Source organism: Scyliorhinus torazame, chromosome 1 (genome assembly GCF_047496885.1).
Source record: "Scyliorhinus torazame isolate Kashiwa2021f chromosome 1, sScyTor2.1, whole genome shotgun sequence".
NCBI lineage: Eukaryota > Metazoa > Chordata > Chondrichthyes > Carcharhiniformes > Scyliorhinidae > Scyliorhinus > Scyliorhinus torazame.
In genome coordinates this window covers 339,315,582-339,334,486 of record NC_092707.1, presented here as the reverse complement: position 1 = coordinate 339,334,486, position 18,905 = coordinate 339,315,582, and the positions used below count along the sequence as shown (strand labels likewise).

The following is an 18,905-nucleotide window of genomic DNA, read 5'->3' as shown; positions in this document are numbered from 1 at the left end:
CAACCAATTGTGGATCATTTGCAATAATATTTATCAAGTTATTCATTCCAAATACCATTAACGAATTGCCATGCACACAATATTCAATTTTGTTTGGTTAATAAGAGTTTAAATGTATTTTTGAAGCTAAGGCACAAATGGAAAAATCTAACAATTATAACTAAAAGATACTGCAATATTCAAAAATAGGTTTGTGCAACCACATCAGCCCTTATGATAATTATATTGTGGTGAGATATTCTCTAGCCTTGCCTGTACTCGGGGAAAATTGGGGAAAAAAATGAACAATCACAACCCAATCATAAAATTAACTCACTCATAACAAAATATTACTCATGTAACTCGTGGGTGCATTGCCAGTGTATTTTTAATAGATTAGTACATTTTCTGCCATGTAGCATTAATACCTGAGAGTTTACAACATTTTTCATTCCTCCAATGATGTACAGATATCAAAAAATCAAGAAAGAGTTGATTTCCCGTTCAGATCGCACCAGGAAATGTAACAGATTCCACATCTTCCTCAACAGACTTGTCCAGCTTTGGAATATGATTTTTGAAACTTCTCAAAAAGATGAACGGATCTAAAAAATGTTCTGAATGGCTGGAAAGAAAAAACAAAATACTTTAAATAAAGTGGCCCCTCTTTTCCTATTTTAAATCTAGTGTTAACTGCAAGAACACAGATATTTAATTTATCTCTATTCAGAATCCAACTCACTAATTTGGTAAATGGGTTAAAACAAAAGCATATTGATTAATTTAAATCCACTTGTAAAATGCTAATATAACAATTTCTGACAATACCTTTCCAATAAAACAAGCTGCTGTATTTGTTATTCACTGACTATAAATATGGAAGTGTTTATTTTTCTGCAGTATAATGCCATCATGTAAAACTTTGGTTTACACATTCTTCCCTTGAATACATGTGCATTTAAAAATTATTCCTTTCAAAAATATATATTTTTAGGGTTTTAACATGAGTTACACAAGGTCACAGCCATGACGAAAGTGGGAGAGAGAGTGAAGCAAACAGCAGAAGAGAAAGCATTCTTGGTATTTTTCTGTACAGTATTTTTTACATGCAGACACTTGGGGCTTAAATGGCATCTTTATTGCTAGCCACAGCTTCAACATCTTGTGCCAGTCAATGGTTTGGGTAATTGGTCAGGATTCAGAAGACAAAGGGTAGTCAGCTTTATAGAGGAAATTAACATCTTGTGGGATTACGTTTCACAGAAAAACTGAAACTTGCCTTTAATAATAATAATAATAATAATCTTTTATAATAATAAACTTTATTGTCACAAGTAGGCTTACATTAACACTGCAATGAAGTTGCTGTGAAAAACCCCTAGTCGCCACATTCCGGCACCTGTTCGGTACACAGAGGGAGAATTCAGAATGTCCAAATTACCTAATAGCACATCTTTTGGGACTTGTGGGAGGAAACCGGAGTACCCAGAGGAAACCCACGCTGACACAGAGAGAATGTGCGGACTCCGCACAGACAGTGACCCAAGCTGGGAATCGAACCTGGGACCCCGGCGCTGTAAAGCAACAGTGTTAACCACTGTGCTACCGTGCCACCTGGTTATGCTACAGTGCTGCTGGTGTGCTACCGTGCCGCCTTTAGTCTCAAAAGGCCTCCAGATGTCTTGTATTTTCTGAAAAAGAGTGCTATTATACTACCATATAGGTCTCTATCCCTCTAATCGCTCTCATTCTGGGCCAAACAGATTAGTACATAAAAATATAGTGACACTAATGTTCCCTCCCAGAATGGAGATGGTTGGGTAATTCCTCTGTTAATCACGCTCTATGAAAATGGGTGAATCAGAATTCGGTGAAGGGAATGGAATAAAATCCTTTGGACAACCTGTACATTGAGAATCATGAAAAGGACAATTACTGCAGCAAGTTGGCTTCTTTTTAATTGATCGTACATCCTCCTTCATGCCTTTTCACAAATCCTCACTTTGTTTATTTCTGAAACATGTCACATATACTTCAATGATCTTCCCTAGTTAGTGATTTTGTTTTTCGTTTTGTGCAGTAATTTCCTTAATTTCCTATTTATTTGTAATTTGGTCATTTCTAAACTGTTAAAATTGCATGGGGTTTTCTCAACTCTGTACAATTTTGAGAACTTTTATTAGTGTTCAATAAGTTTGAGGCTTTTCCAGGGTCAGCGACAGGTCACCTGGGCAAGGGGAAATTCTGCCCTGTTGTACTTGGCGGCGAAGCCACCTGAGGAAAAGCTGTCAGCTGCAGGGTTCAACAATCAGCAGGAAAAAGAGAATAATCCAAACGAAAACAGAGGTACTTATGGAGCCAAGGGGATTCTGAACTCTCTTGACACAACAAAATGCTTTTAATGAAAGTGGTGTGCTCCTGCTGCACAACATTGTGCAGTGGAGGGGTCTAGAAATCAAGGACAACAAAGCCATGGCAAGAACTCCCAACTTTTAAAGAGGAGGATGAGAAAGATAAGGAGCAGGAGGATGATTCCAAAATGGAGGATGAAGAGGCCGCCAATGGTAGGGCAGCTAGGAAGAATGACTATGTAGCTGGGGCTGACTCTGCAGGAAGGAATCATCGCCAGACCTGTCTTTGAGTAATATCAATTTGCATAAGATCCTCCTATCTCACACTTGCTCTCAGCCAGTCTCCAGTGAGAAACTTCAAATTAAAAGAGTTCTACATTTACACAACAGTTATGCAGGGTAATGACAACTCCGCACAAGGGAGAGAATCAACACCAATGAGTTCAACTCAGTTACATTGAAATGGCTGCAACCCTCACCATCATAACCTGCATGTGCCTTAACATGTTGCAAACACACATGGTAAGATATCCTTGACAACCTGACCTCCTCACATCAAACACCAGTGCCTGTAAATGAGGTGCCCAGGCCATCAACTTGCCCATAGTCAAACCATGCTCACAATGCTGAGAGTGACATGACTCAAGACTTTAAACCCTATACACACACAGATACGATTGTATGTTCTGGCATACATGGAAAGATTTTGTAAAGGATGAGCGCACAACTGTGCAACAACAGCTCTTTAAACCAACTTGTGCACCATCCATTCCGACCAATGGTCCAGTTGCTGAGATGGGTGCCATATGCAACATTTTAGGCTTCCATAAACCTCTGATTTCCTCACAAAGCACATATTTTGCTGTCTGGAATGCAAATGCTGCCAAAGTAGTGCGGACAGCAGGCGAGCAACATTTACAGGAGTATAAATAGCATGTCCAGCTGTAATGCTTTTATTTTGAATTCTCTAGTGTACAAGCACACAGATGCACCTTTGTGCTGTGGGAAGAAACCAGAGTATGGAGAAACATAGAAGATAGGAGCAGGAGTAGGTCATTTGTCCCTTCGAGCCTGCTCTGCCATTCAATATGATCATGGAAAATCTGATATCTCAATGCCATACTCCCTTGACGTCTTTCGAGTCGAGAAATCTATCTATTCCCTTGTGCAATAGATTCAGTGGCTTCTGTGGTAGAGAATTCCACAGGTTCATCACCCTCCGAGTGAAGATGCTTTTGCCTCATCAAAGTCCGAAATGGCCTATTCCGTACCGGACGCCTTGTTCGAGAGCCCCCAACCAGAGGAAACAACAGCCCTGCATCCAGTCTTCCAGCCCGATAAGAATTTTCTGGACAGAACTTTACGTTCACCCCCAAGATGCATTCTGAGGCAGTGGGGGGAGCGTAATATTGATGTACAGGATTCCCCCCAAGAACATGCCTGCCCAAATACAGACACAATTTCATGCTTCGGCGGGCAGGACCTTGGATGGGAAATTCACCCATTCACCTATTAAGACCCTCAAGAGGCCACTCAAGGCCCTTATCCCATCCAGCCTCGAATTTTAGGCTGTCTGGAGCAGGGTGGGAAACTGAGATTTGCACTTTTCCTCATCTTGGTGGGAAAGGGGGTGGGGGGGGGGGTGGGGGGGGGTGTCTCTCACTCTGAAGGCCCCCTCAGATTTCGAGCATCCTCCCCCCCCCCCAGGATGTTGGTGCTCCAGGACCCCCTCACTACCTTGCCTACTCCCCAACACGGCAATGGCCCCCCTCCTGAAACCCCTGACATACCCTTCCCTCCCATCCCTGGGGCTTACCTTTTCAAAGGTCTTGGGACTTAGTTCCTGGCTGTGTGCCGCAGTACCGCTTCTAGTCACTGCAGCACTGTGCTTGGCTGGGTTGAAGAGCTGTTGGCCAATCTGATTGGTCGACAGCTCCCACAGGCGGGACTTCCTTCCAAGGGTGGGCAGAAGTCCTGCCCAATGCCTATCAACACTCAAATGAGCGTTAAGTGGGCAGTGGGAGTTCAAGAGTTAGTGGCTACATGTTGGGCACAGACACTCGGGATAGGCATCACCGATCGCTCAACATCCTTAAAAGTCTACCCTATATGTTTCAATCAGATTCCCTCTCAATCTTCTAAATTCCAGTGAATACAGGCCTCGTCGACCCTTTCTCTTCTCGTATCATAATCCTGCCATCCCAGGAATCAGTCTTGTGCACATTCGCTGCACTCCCTCTATGGCAAGTACATCCTTTCTTAGATAAGGAAACCAAAATTGCACACAATATTTCAGGAGTGATCTCATCAAGGCCCTGTACAGCTGTAGTAAAACAACATTGTTCCTGTACTCAAGCCCTCTTGCAATGAAGGCCAACATACCATTTGTCTTCTTAACTGCTTGCTGTATCTGTATGCTTACTTTCAGTGACTTGGGTACAAGAACACCCAGGTCTTCTTGTAGGTCAATCCCAATCTATCACTATTGAAATAACACTCTGCCATTCTGTTTCTCCTGCTGAAGTGGATAACTTCACATTTATCCACATTATACTACATCTGCCATGTATTTGCCCATTCACTGAACTTGTCTAAATCACCTTGAAGCCTCTTAACACCCTCCTCATCACTCACATTCCCACCCGACCAAGTTTCATGTCATCAGCAAACTTGGAAATATTACATTTGGTTCCCTCAAAATCATTGATGTATATTGTGAATAGCTGAATCCCAACCACTGACCCCTGTAGGATCCCACTAATCACTGCATGCCACTTTGAAAAAGACCCATTTATTCCTACTCTGTTTCCTGTCTGATAATCAATTATCAATCCGTGCCAATATATTACCCTCAATCCTATGTGCTTTAATTTTGCATACTAATCTTTTGTGGAATAGACAGGACTTCCTCCCAAGGGTGGACAGAAGTCCTGTCTATCAACGCTCAAATGGGCGTTAAGTGGGCAGTGGGAGTTCAAATAGCTTTCCAAAAATTCAAATACATTACATCCACTTATTGTCCCTTATCTATTCTGCTACTTATGTCCTCAAAAAGCTCCACTAGTTTTGTCAAACATGATTTCCTTTTCAATCCATATTGATTTTGTCTAATTCTGTTGATCTTGATGTCCTGCTGTCTCATCCTTTATAATAGACTCTAGCCTTTTCCCTACTACCAATATTAGGCTAACAGTTCTGTAATTCACTATTTTGTTTCCCTCCCTCCCTTTTTTTAAATCGTGGGGTTACATTTTCCACCCACCAATTGGCTGGGACTGTTCCAGAATCTAGAAAAATTTGAGAGCTGACAACTGACGCATCCATTATTTCCATGGCCACCACCTTTAGTGCCTTGGGATGTAGATTATCAGTCCTTGGGATTTATTGGCTTTCAGTCCCATTAATTTCTCCTGCACTATATTTTTGTAATACTAATTTCCTTCAATTTCTCCTTCTCATTAGATCCTTGGTACCTAGAATTTCTGAGAAGTTATTTGTGTCTTCCGCCGCGAAGAGAGAACTAAATTAGTTGTTCAATTGCTCTGCCATGTCCTTGTTCGCTATTATAAATTCTCCCATTTTGGACTGTAAGGGACCCACATTTGGCTTCATTAATCGTTTTCTTTTTACATACTTATAGAAGCTTTTGCAATCCACTTTTATGTCACTTGCAAGTTTACTTTCATATTCTATTTTTCCTTTCTTAATCAATCTCTTGGTCCTCCTTTGTTGAATTTTGAACTGTTCCCAATCCTCAGGTTTGCTACTTTCTCGCAACTTTATATGACTCTTCTTTGGATTTAATACTATCCTTAGTTACTTCCGTTAGCCACGGTTGGGTACTTTTCGTGTTGTGCTTTTGCATCAGAAAGGAATGTATGCCTATTACAATGCGCACATTTGTTCCTCAAATATTAGCCATTGCCTATCCACCATCACACCTTTTAATGAAGTTACTCAATCTAACCTAGCCAACTTATGCTTTATACTTTCATAGTTTCCTTTGTTTAGATTTAGGACCCTTGTTTCAAATCAGACTTATTCACTGTCCATCCTAATGAAGAATTCTATCATGTCATGGTCCCTGTTCCCTAAATGATTGCACACAAGATTATTAATGAACCCCTTCTCAGCATGGATAGAGAATTGGCTAACTAATAGAAGAGAGAGTTGAGATAAGAGAGGCATTTTCAGGATGGCAGCCTGTAACAAGTTGAGTGCAACAGGGATCAGTATTAGGACCACAATTATTTACAATATACATTAATAACTTGGATGAGGGAAGTGAATGTACTATTACCAAGTTTGCAGATGACACAAAGATAGGTGGGAAGGCAAATGGTGAGGATGCCACAAAGAATTGACAGAGGTATATAGACAGGTTCAGTGAGTGGGCAAAAACTTGGCAGATAGAATATAATGTAGGAAAATGTAAAATTATGCGCTTTGGTAGGAAGAATAACGGAGCTGAATATTATTTAGAATATAATAATAATCTCTTATTGTCACAAGTAGGCTTCAATGAAGTTACTGTGAAAAGCCCCTAGTCGCCAGATTCCAGCGCCTGTTCGGGGAGGCCGGTACGGGAATTGAACCCGCGCTGCTAGCATTGTTCTGCATTACAAGCCAGCTGTTAAACTGTGCTAAACCAGCTCCTGAAAGAGAGAGACTTCAGAAAGCTGCAGTTTAGAGGGATTTGGGGGTCCTCATGCATAATCACAAAAACCTAGCATGCAAGTTCAGCAAGTAATAGGGAAAGCAAATGGAGTGTTGGCCTTCATTTCAAAGGGAATGGAGCATAAAAATAGAGAAGTCTTGCTAAAATTATACAGGGAACTAGTTAGATCACTTCTAAATATTGTGCAGTTTTAACCCCCTTACTTAAGGAAAGATATACTGGCATTGGAGACAGTCCAGGGAGGGTCCAAGAGGTTGATCACAGAAATGAGGGACTTTCTTCTGAGGAGAGGTTGAGAAGGTTGGGCCTGTACTCATGGGAGTTTAGAAGAATGAGAGCCGCTCTTATTGAGACATATAGGATGTTCGGGGCTTAAAAGGGTAGATATGGGAGGTTATTTCACCTTGTGGGAGAGTCTAGGACCAGAGGACATAGTCTCAGAGTCAGGGGTTGCTCATTTAAGACAAATTAGGAAGAATTTCTTCTCATAGAGGGCAGTGAATCTCTGGAATTCTTTACCTTTGGGTGCTGTGGAGGCTGGTGTGTTAAGTATTGTGATAAATGAAGGAATTTCAGATGTATTGTATTATAGGTATTATGGACGCGATTCTGCGAGCCCCGCCCCAAGGTGCGGAGAATCGGCGCCATTTGCGCGGCGCATTTGGCGCGGCGCCGGTCGCAGGCCGCTGTCCGCGTCTGGGCCGCTGATGCTCCGGCCCGTAAGGGCCGAGCTGCCGCACGGAAACGGCAGAGTCCCACCGACGCCGTTCACCTCTGGTCGCTGCCGGCGGGAACTCTGCGCGAAAGGTCAAGGGGCGGCCTTTGGGGGGGGTGGAAGGGGGCTCCATCCCCAGGGGGGGCTTCAGATGGGGTCTGGCCCGTGATCAGGGCCCACCGATCGGCGGGCCGGCCTCTCCCCCCCCGGGCCTTCTTTGTTGCGCGGCCGGCCCCTGAACCCCCACGCAATGTTGCGTAGGGGCCAGCGCGCTGAAGAAGTCCCCAGCGCATGTGCGGGTTGGCGTGGCCCAACCGTGCATGCGCGGGTTGGCGTGGCCCAACTGCGCATGCGTGGGTTGGCGTGGCCCAACTGCGCATGCGCGGGTTGGCACGGCGCCCATTTGGTGCCGGGAAGGAGGCTGGAGTAGCATGAACCACTCCAACGGCGTGCTGGTCCCCTGTGGGGGCCAGAATCGGTTGTCCCCGCGTCCATTTCGCGCCGTCGTGAATCGCGACGGCGTTCACGACGCCGCAAACACTTAGTCTCCATTTTGGAGAATCGCACCCTATATGTTTTGTTAGTTATTGTATTATAGGTTCAATGTGTTGTCGTGTTGGGTGTTCCACTATACAGATGAACCAACACGGTTGCAGATGGTACAACTCTGTTTTATTACTATCAATAACAACATCTGTAAACTTATGACTGTGGTTCGTTCTTTACCCTTTAACCTGTGGACCCAGCCCTTACACTATCTTAGAGATGCACTCAGCACATGGTGTATGTCTGAGTGGCACACTGTGAACTGTGTGCCCTGAGCTATCTCCTGCTGGAATGAGCGGGAACTGTGGTGTTCCCCGTTTTATAGTGCGTGTGCTCTTGCTTGTGATTGGCTGTGATGTTGCGTGTGTTGATTGGTCCGTTGATTTGTCCATCAGTGTGTATGTGTGTTTGCACCATGATGTTTATCTGAATATCATGACATGTGTGTGTGACTGTTGCCATCATATTTTCTAAGGTTTGGAGCCAGAAGTGCAATGGGCCGCACTGTCGCACAGTGGGTAGCACTGTTGCTTCACAGCGCCAGGGACCAGGGGTTCAATTCTCGGCTTGGGCCACTGTCTGTGTAGAGTCTGCATGTTCTCCCCACGTCTGCGTGGATTTCCTCCGGGTGCTCCGGTTTCCTTCCACACATCCCGAAAGGCATGCTTGTTAGGTAAATTGGACATTCTGAATTCTTCCTCAGTGTACCCGAACAGGCGCTGGAGTGTAGTGACTAGGGGCTTTTCACAGTAACTTCATTGCAGTGTTAATGTAAGCATACTTGTGACACTAATAAAGATTATTATTATTAAAGCACCGTTAAAGGTTAGAGTTAACAGAATTTTGTTTTGATTCAGGATATTTCCTGTGGAGTTAATTATATTTCAGCTTGGTAAGAAGATGTTGTTGCTGGGTGGAGCTAAGACATCAGGAATTTTGCAGAATGCCAGTAAGTTCTGATCTGAATGGACCCGTGTCCAGAAGTAAATCAGTTTTGCTCTCACTGCAGTTCGTTTAAAGAGATAAACAGTCTTTGAAGAAGTGTCAATAAATCTCAGTGTCTGAGAACAAGGGGAGCTGAAACAAGCTGAGAAACAATTTCTGAAGAAATAGAGCCAAAGTTTCCGCATAGGTTTGACAGGAGTTTGGCCGGGATTCTCCCTTCTGGGGACTAAGTCCCCAGGCTGGCGGGAGAACTGGCGCCAACCACTCCGGCGTGAGCAGCCCCCGAAAGTGCGGAATTCACTGCACTTTTGGGGGCTAGGTGGACGCCGAAGGGGTAGGCGCCGCCCCAGCCGGTGCCGAAGGGATGGCGCGAGGTCGCGCATGCGTGGACCGCCAATGTGGTTCCACGCATGCGCAGACCAGCCGGCGTATTTTGGGCATGGCGGAGCCCTACAGGGTCCGGCCTGGAAGGAAGAATTGCACCCACGGAACAAGCCCGGCCGCAGATCGGTGGGTCCCGATCACGGGCAGTCCACCATGGGGGCCCTCCCGGGGTCAGATCCCCCGCGCATCCCCCCACCCCCCGAGGACCGCCCCTGCCGTCTTAGCTGCAGCTCCCACGTGAGTTGAGTGATTCACGCCGGCGGGACTGGCCAAAAATGGACGGCCGCTCGGCCTATCGGGGCCCGGGGAATCGCTGGGGAGGCCGCTGCCAATGACCCCCGACCGGCATGGCGGGAATCCCACCCCCGCCCGAGAAACAACGCCGGAGAATACGACAGCCGGCGGTGGGGCGGAATTCGCGCCGTCCCCCAAGGATTCTCCGACCCTGCGGAGAATCCCGTCCCTTGTCTTTAAAGCAGTGTCATTAAATCTCTCTATCGCAAAGAACATCTCTGTAAAGCAAGTATTCCTATTACCATTGGTAATTACAGTGGATTAAGGGCTGAGATGGTTTTGTTTCTTGTTGTTCAAGTGGGAATAAAGATAGCAGTTAAGGTTTGTATTCACTATATCGAATAGCATAGCTTAACGGGTAATTGTAAGTTATTTTCTAGTGCGATGTTAAAGATATTCTAATACTGTGTTCGTAATAAAGTTTGATTTAATATACCATGGGCAAGATTCTCTCAAACCGCGCCGGGTCAGAAAATCGGCGATCGCGCTGATTTTTTACGCAATGCCGGTCCGACGTCATTCCAGCATTCTCTCAACCATAGTGAATGGCGCTGCGCCACCCAGAGAATCGACCAAGGGGGCAAGTCCCGTGATTCTCCGCAGTCCTGTGGATTCTGCGGCCCGGATGGGCCGTAGTCCCGATGGCGTGATCCCAGGACATGCCGGCGCATTCACGCCTGCAAATAAAAATCGATGCGGGAGAGTTGGTGAGTGGCCGGCATATTGCGCTTCTGAGCCTTTCGGGACGGACACGGACAGGGCTGTGGGGGCGAGGGGCGGGGCTTCCATGTGCGGGGGGAGGTGGCCGGGCCTCCATGTTGGGGGCACGGGGCCTCCATGTTTAGGTGGGTGGGGGGCCTCCATGTCGGGAGGAGGGGGGGTCGTCCATGTTCGGGTGGGGAGGGGCGGGCCTCTATGTTGGGGTGGGTGGGGGGGTTGGGGAGGGGGCCTCCATGTTGGGGAGGGGGCCTCCATGTTCCAGGGGAGGAGCACCGGACCTCTATGTTTGGGGGGGCTGGGCCTCCATCTTCGGGTGGGAGGGGGGTTGGGGTGTGGGCCTCCATATTGGAAGGGGGCCTCCATGTTCCGGGTGGGGGGGGGTTGGGGAGGGGCACTCCATGTTCGGGGAGGGAGGGGCGTGGGGACGACAGGCCAGCCGGCCTGCCAGGGCAGGGCGTTGCCAGAGCCACGGACGCCAGTACGGCGGCCAAGCTGATGGACACCGGCCCCGGGCGCTGGCTGCCCACACGGCCCCGGGCCTTGCCCAAGGGTGCCGGAACCCCCAGGGGCACACCTCCCAGCAGCTGGTAACCATCAGCGGGAAGGGGCTGGTCCGCACCCATGGCAGCTCCCAGTGAGGGCATAGCCATCCAACGATGGCGCTATCAGGAGAGACAGGCCATACTGGGCGGAGCACGGAGGGTGTGGGCAGGGGTCTGGGTGCATATGTGATGGTGGCGCAATCAGCAAACCGGGGCAGACATGTAGCTCATGGCACATGGCTATAGAGGGGGCCATGCGTCACCCTAAACATGTTGTACACCCCCACAGTCTGCATCTCACAATGTTTGAGCACCAGCCAGCGATGTTGGCCGCCATGGCGGGAGCGGCTGTCCTGCATGTGACCCTATGGCAGCTTCGTCACACGCGGCTCAGAGCAGCTGCGGCAGCGGCAGCTGCAGCAGAGGGACAGGCTGCAGCAGAGGGACGGGCTGCAGAGGGCCCCGTGGCCCCCGCTCAGGCTGCAGGGCCGCCTGCCTGACTGGCGCAGGAGGAGGCATAGGCGGACAATGACCAGAACAACGAGGGGGATGCACAGGATGACGATACCGATGTGGATGAGGAGCAGGAGCAGGAGGAGCAGGTGGTGGTGGTGCCAAGGCGCCGGAGGTGCCCGATGAGGCCACGTTTCTACCGGCGCTGCATGACCTTCAAGGACCTGCCGGATAGGGCATGCAGGAGGAGACTCAGGATGAGTCGAGAAATGGTCGCCCTTATCTGCCACCTGATGGCACACCTGGCACCGCGTGGCTATGGGGGAGGACATAGTATCCTGGTGGCCATCAAGGTTACGATGACCCTGAACTTTTATGCGACGGGGTCGTTCCAGTCACCGAGTGGAGACCTGTCCGGCATCTCCCAGCCATCTGCGCAACGGTGCATCCGTGCAGTGACTGACGCCCTGTAAGACATCGCGGACCAGTACATCCAGTTCCCAGTGGACCGCGCCCACCAAAATGCCAGGGCAGTGGGATTCGCTGTTGTGGCCAGGAAACCCATGGTACAGGGGCCGATTGATGGGGTGCACGTCGCCATGCGGCCACCAGTGGAGAACAGGGACTTGTTCATGAACAGGAAGGGGTCCTACTCCATGAACATTCAGGTGGTCTGTGACCACCGCATGAAGGTCATGCATGTCTGCGCACAGTACCCGGGCAGTGTACATGACGCATTTATCCTGGCCCAATCGTTCATACCCGCCATGTTCGAGGAACGCCCCCCCCCAGGCTGCAGGGCTGGTTGCTGGGTGACAAGGGTTACCCGTTGCGGTCATGGATGATGACGCCTATGCGGAGGCCACAGACCGATGCGGAGACCCGATACAATGAGGCCCATGCAGCGACCAGGGGTGTGATCGAGAGGTGCTTTGGGCTGTTGAAAATGCGCTTCAGGTGCCTGGGCCACTCTGGAGGGGCCCTCCAGTACCATTCGGAGAGGGTCAGCCGCATCGTTGTTGTCTGCTGCGTCCTCCACAATATTGACCAGCAGAGGGGCGATGTGCTGGAGGAGGAGGAGGAGGGGTGGCCCACGGAATGGGACGCCTCTCCAGATGAGGAGGATGGGGACGAGGGGGGCAACAGACGTGACATGGGGGCGGGATATGGATGGGAGGCTGCACGACGCCATCGGCTTGGCCAGCGCGCACGCGAGGTGTTAATCGCCGCACGTTTCACCAATTAAGGGGGTTGGGGCTCTCTGAGCAGGGGCACTGGCATCACCGTACCACCCCACCTCACCACCCAGCACCCCCACCTCCCACACAACCCAACAACCTTACCTCCCATACCACTACATGCACAGCACCATCCACGTGGATGTTCCCTGTCTGCGTTACTGACAGTACATCACATGGGCATGTTGGGTAGCTGGCGGCGGGGTGCCGAATGCGGTGGGGGGAAGATTTACACCCACCTGGGCTCACCGTTCCACCGACCTTTGAACACAGTGCCACTCAGTCCCCTTCACGACCCTGCGGGCACCGGACATAGAACAGAGGCATCTTGCATTGGTGTAACAGTAAGTTTAATTGTAACGGTAACATACAAGTGCCCTAGCCCCTATAACTATACTGTGCCCTGCACCCGTGCCAACTTACTAGGTGTCAAACTTCTAGTCCTTACGGGCCCTACCACTACGTCTCGGTGTTTCCCTAGATGGCACAGCAGGAGTGGAGGCAAACTGCTGAGACTCCTGCCCTGCAACTTGGATTCCCGTTGGTGCACGTTTCCTGGGGCGGCCCAGCTTGGATGGGCCAGGCTGCTCCGAGGGCGTGCTGGATGGCTGGTGCCACCCTGCTCTGCCCGCTGCCCATCATCTGCACCAGGGATGGAACGGGGGGAGTCCGAGGATCCGCGGTGTTCCAGGACCTCTCTTGCAGGAGTCACCGGGATGGGCCCCAGAACCTCCTCCTCCCTCGGGTTGCCCGGTGGGCCCCGGGCCTGTCTATCGGATGGGGGTGCGAGCGGAGACAAGCCCCGAGGCACCACCGACAACTTGCGCTGCCAGTCCTGGAGGCCCACTGTGGTATCGACCATGGTCTGAATGTTAGCAGCGACGGAGCTCAGGGAGTGGGCCATCCCTGTCTGGGACTGCGCCACCTCCCTCTGGGTTTGTGCGAAGCCATCCAGCATCTGGGCTATGCCGCCGATGCTCTCAGCGATGGCCTGCTGAGACTGAGCATCGCCTGGGCTATGCCGCCGATGCTCTCAGCGATGGCCTGCTGAGACTGAGCCATCGCCTGGGCTATGCCGCCGGTGCTCTCAGCGATGGCCTACTGAGACTCGGCCAGACTGCGTAGGGCGGCTGAAATGTCCAGTTGGCTCTGGCACATGGCTGCCTGTGAGAGGGCAGCCCTGTCCTGGGCCACGGATGACGCATGCACATGAAACCTCACGCCTTGCATAACCTGATCCATGGCCGGAACCGTTGCACCCATTGCCTCCACCACGGACGCCAACCATGCAGTATCGGCTTGGGTGGCAGCCATGACCGGCACCACTCCCTGCTCCAAGACGCGGATGCACTCCTCCACCTGTGTCTGTAGCTGCTGGAAGATGGCCGTCATCCTGTTGTCTAGTCCCTGGGTTTCTAACTGCATCTGTCTATTTGTGGGACTGGAACGTCCAGGAACCCGGGAACCGTCTGGGTGGCAGCTGGTTGCTGGGGCTGGGCTTCCCTCCGACCATCCGGATCCTCAGCTGCTCCTTCCTCCACCTGCTGTACCGGTGCGGCTGTGTGGTGCGCACCAGTCTGTGTCCCAGAAGCCTCATCACTAAAATGCCCAATCGAGGTGCGAGTCTCTGCGATGGTGAGGGGTGTGGGTGACTGCAGTGATGCCAAGCCCATGTCCTCATCGGACCCAAAGTCTGGTGGCTCCTGCATCGAGCCCTGGGCCGATGTTCTTTGTGTCACCCCCATCTGAGGGGCACTGTCCAGTCTGACCGTCATCTGTCTGGCCGTCCTCTGTGTGTCACTGTCCTGGCTCACCGTCCTCTGTGTGTCACTGTCCTGGCTCACCGTCCTCTGTGCGTCACTGTCCTGAATGTCGTGCGCGTCAGTGTCCACCATCCCCATTTCCGGGCTGTCGCTATCCTGGGTGTCCGTCCTCTGTTCATCGGTGTCCTGGGTCTCAGTCCTATGTGCGTCTGATTCCAGTGTCCCAGTGACGGAGGATGGCCTTCCTTGTCGTCTGCCCTCCCCGCCGTGGCGTGCGTCCCTGGGGCCATCTGGACCTGGCATTTGTCGTGGGCGAGGAGCGCCAGACGGGCCGGGACGATTGGCGGCAGGTCCTGGAACACGCAATACAGCATGTATCATTACACATGCGGACTGTGGTGAGGGGGTGTAGTGGGGGGGGGGGGGGGGGGAATGGGGGGGGAGGGGGTGTAGTGGTGGTGGGGAATGGGGGAGGGGGTGTAGTGGGACGGAATGGGGTGAGGGGGTGTTGTGGGGGGGAATGGGGGGAGGGGGTGTAGTGGTGGTGGGGAATGGGGGGAGAGGGTGTACTGGGGGGAATGGGGGCAGGGGGTTTAGTGGTGGGGGGGTAATGGGGAGGGGGTGTAATGGGGGGAGTGGGTGTAGTGGGGGGAATGGGGTGAGGGGGTGTAGTGTGGGGAATGGGGGGTGTAGTGGGGGGAATGGGGAGGGGGTATAGTGGGGAGGAATGGGGGGAGGGGGTGTAGTGGGGGGGAATAGGGTGATGGGTGTAGTGGGGAGGAATGGGGGAGGGGGTGTAGTAGAGAATGGGGGAAGGGTATACTGGGGATGAATGGGGTGAGGGGTGTACTGGGGGGAATGGTGGCAGGGGGTGTAGTGGTGGGGAAGGGATGGGGGTGGGGGTGTAGTGGGGGGAATGGGGGGAGGGGGTGTAGTGGGGGGAATGGGGTGAGGGGTGTAGTAGGGGGGAGGGGGTGTAGTGGGGGGAATGGGGAGGGGGTATAGTGGGGGGGAATGGAGGGAGGGGGTGTAGTGGGAGGAATGGGGTGAGGTGGTGTAGTGGGGGGAAATGGGGTGAGGCAGTCTTCTCCTGGGGGGGGGGGCAAAACATCAGAGTTGGGCGATACACAGCATCCCACGCAAGTGATGGCATTTGAGCACTGCGCATCCTGCCACGGCGGCTCTCAGGGGTGTGTGCAGCCCGTGTGGGTCCGGTGGCGGGTTTGGCACCCCTCCTGGGGGGGTGGGGGGGGGGGGCGGGGTGAACTACTGTCACATGTGTGGGTGGTAGGGGTTGGGTGGTGCCAGGGGCACGTCTCAGTGTACTCACCCTGGCTGCCCTCATCAGGTTGTGCATTTTCTTCAGGCACTGTTCGCCTGTCCGTGGGTGTGCCCCACCGTGCTTACAGCATTGCCCACCTCACGCCAATCCCGCCAGACTGTCCTGACAGGATGCCAGTGGCCACGTCTACTGCACAGGATCACCCTCCTCTCCTCTGCTGCGTCCAGCAGCATCTCGAGGCCATGGTCCCTGAACCTCGGGGCGGCATGGCGGGGGGCGTCCATCTTTCCGGTCTCGGGGCTTTGTGCCGCTCGCGTACATTTTATGCGACGTGGTGCCGCGTCATCGGGGCATCGCGCGAATGACGCCGGTCTGACACCGCGCCCCCGGCGCTTCTCATCACGCCCGTGCTGGCCCCTTTTGCGGGCCAGAATTAGTCATCGGGTCGGCCCGTTCACGCCGTCTTAAAACGCGACGGCGTTTACGACGGCATGGAAGCTGCCGCGGGATTAGAGAATCCTGCCCCATATTACTATTTCTTCATGTAATCACTCCTGGTGGGAGTGTGTGCAAGGAGATGGGAACCTAGTGGGGAGACACAAGAGAGGAAAACAAATATAGAAATTAAAAACAGAAAAGTAGAAAGCAAAAATGGAAGGCAGAAACAAGGACTGGCAACAAATAGGGCCATAATACAAAAATCATTGTGTAAAAAATATTAAAAAGAGAATTCTAAAGGTAGACTATCTGAATGCATGGAGCATTTGGACATTCTAATTGAATTAGTATTAGACATTCTAAGTTCTCTCCCAGTGTACCCGAACAGGTGCCAGATTGTGGCGACTAGGGGCTTTTCACATTAACGTCATTGCAGTGTTAATATAAGCCTACTTGTGATACTAATAAAGATTATTATTATTATATTTACAATAAGGTAGACACTTGCCAGTCTAGTTCAAACTCTCCCCAACAGCACTAGCAAATACCCCTGCGAAGATACTGGTCCCGGTATGGGCTGGGATGCAACACATTCAGTTGTACTGCTCCCATCTTCCCCATAATCAGATCCAGTGACTCAGGAATCAAACTCCCTCGCTAGCACGTGGCACTGAGAATAATCCTGAGATTGTTACCTTTGAAATCCCGCTTTTTAATTTATTTCCTAGCTCCCTCTATTCTGCGTTCAGGGCCTCAGCCCTCTTCTTACCTATGCAGTTGGAACTGATATGGCCCACAACATCTGGCTGTTCACCTTCGGAATGTTCTGCAGCCCCTCAGTGACATTCTTTTTTAAAATAAATTTAGAGTACCCAATTCATATTTCCAATTAAAGGGGCAATTTAGCTTGTCCAATCCACCCAGCCTGCACATTTTTGGGTGGTGGGGGCGGAACCCATGCAGACACGGGGAGAATGTGCAAACTCCACACAGATAGTGACCCAGAGCCGGGATCGAACCTGGGACCTCGGCGCCGTGAAGCAGCAGTGCTAACCCACTGCGCCACCATGCTGCCCTCTCAATGACATTCTTAACCTTGGCACTAGGGAGGCAACATACCATCCTGGTGTCACATCCACTGCCGCAAAATCTTCTGTCTGTTCCCCTTACAATAGAATCCCTTTACACTATTGTTCACCCACTATTTTCTCTTCTCTGCGTGCAGTGGAGCTATTCATGGTGTCACAAACCTGGCTTTGTTGCATTTCCTTGAAAAAAACACCTCCCCCAGCAGTATACAAAACATAAAACCTGTTAGAGAGGGAGATGGGCCCTGGGGACTCCTGCACTACCTGCCAAATGCCTTTGTTCTGTCTTCCTGTGCATGCTTTACCTGCGGTGTGACCACATCACTGTACATGCTATCCATAAAGTTTTCATCTTACGGAGGCTCCACAGTGACTCCAGTCACAGCTCCAGCTCTGAAACACAGATTTTGAGTCGCTGCAACTGGAGCCATTTCCAGTACAGGTACTGACCCTGAACATTGGAAGTTTCCCTTAGTTGCCACATTGCACAGGAGGGACATTTCACATGGCTGAGCTGCCCTGCCATAACTTATCCTTGAATTACTCCCTCTACTTTTACTTCCTCCAGATAAGTTATATTAAGGACAGAAGAAATGCTCACCAGGTCTTATGTACCAAGGATGCCACTCTCTTTATGAGGAAAGGTCGAAAAGGAAAGGAAAGGATCACCTTGTGCCCTCCTCATTGAACCCACTCAGTCACCAAACTCCAACTTAAGCACTCTACTGCAGTTTAAAGCAATGCTCCAGTGCAGACAAAGCTGTACTTTAATCTAGCCCATTTTTATTCTCACTGAATCTAGCCTCTGAAAACCTGTTTCAGCCTAATTAATCAGCTGCAGCTGCAAGTGGAGCCTGTATCAGCTCTGTGTTAACACTAAACTAAAAGTCACCTTCTTCCAACACAAACAGCAACTTTTACTTAATAAATTAAATGAAGACTAGACTTTAGATAGAAATTAGCCCTTAATTTAACCCTTCAATTCCCTCAGTCACCAAACTCCAACTGAAGCACTCCACTGCAGCCCAATGTAGCCGAATCAAGAAACTCATCAGCATGGGGCTCAGGTCACAGGATGTGAGCGAGGGAGTGGTGGTATTTTCATGAGCTTCGGCTCTGCTCATCTTTTAATCATTATTTCAGCCTGGTGCACATTCCATATTTGTCTTTTATGGTGTTACATCCCTGGAAGTTCCGGATTGGGTTTTTTGTGAGAAAAGACGAGATTAAAAGTTAATATCCACGTTTTGTTTGTGGTGGTCGGAGTGGGCTGGGCTGGGTTAGGGCCCAGCTTGCAGTGCACATTTGCAGCTGAATGGACTCTCGCCTTAGTGGTGCTGTAAGCACCTGGATGATGACTGCCAACGAAAATGCTGTAGAAAATGTCTTGGCTGAAAATCTTGGCTCTACAGTGCGCACATCAAAGAATCACAGGATATTCTTAAGATGGCGGTGAAGACACACAAGAATGTTCTTGTTATTGAAAGAG

At 50.5% G+C, this 18,905-nt stretch overlaps 1 protein-coding gene across 2 annotated transcripts in view; it reads right to left on the bottom strand.

The window, feature by feature from the left end:
* Positions 1 to 349: 349 nt before the first annotated feature.
* The window catches only part of spata17 (spermatogenesis associated 17), a 627,389-nt gene continuing 608,833 nt past the window's right edge, over positions 350 to 18,905 (bottom strand). For both annotated transcript variants that reach the window (XM_072509320.1, XM_072509330.1), the window contains one exon: positions 350 to 604. In XM_072509320.1, coding sequence (XP_072365421.1) covers positions 524 to 604 — 81 coding nt within the window. In that variant the 3' untranslated portion in view covers positions 350 to 523. The remainder of the gene's footprint in view (positions 605 to 18,905) is intronic.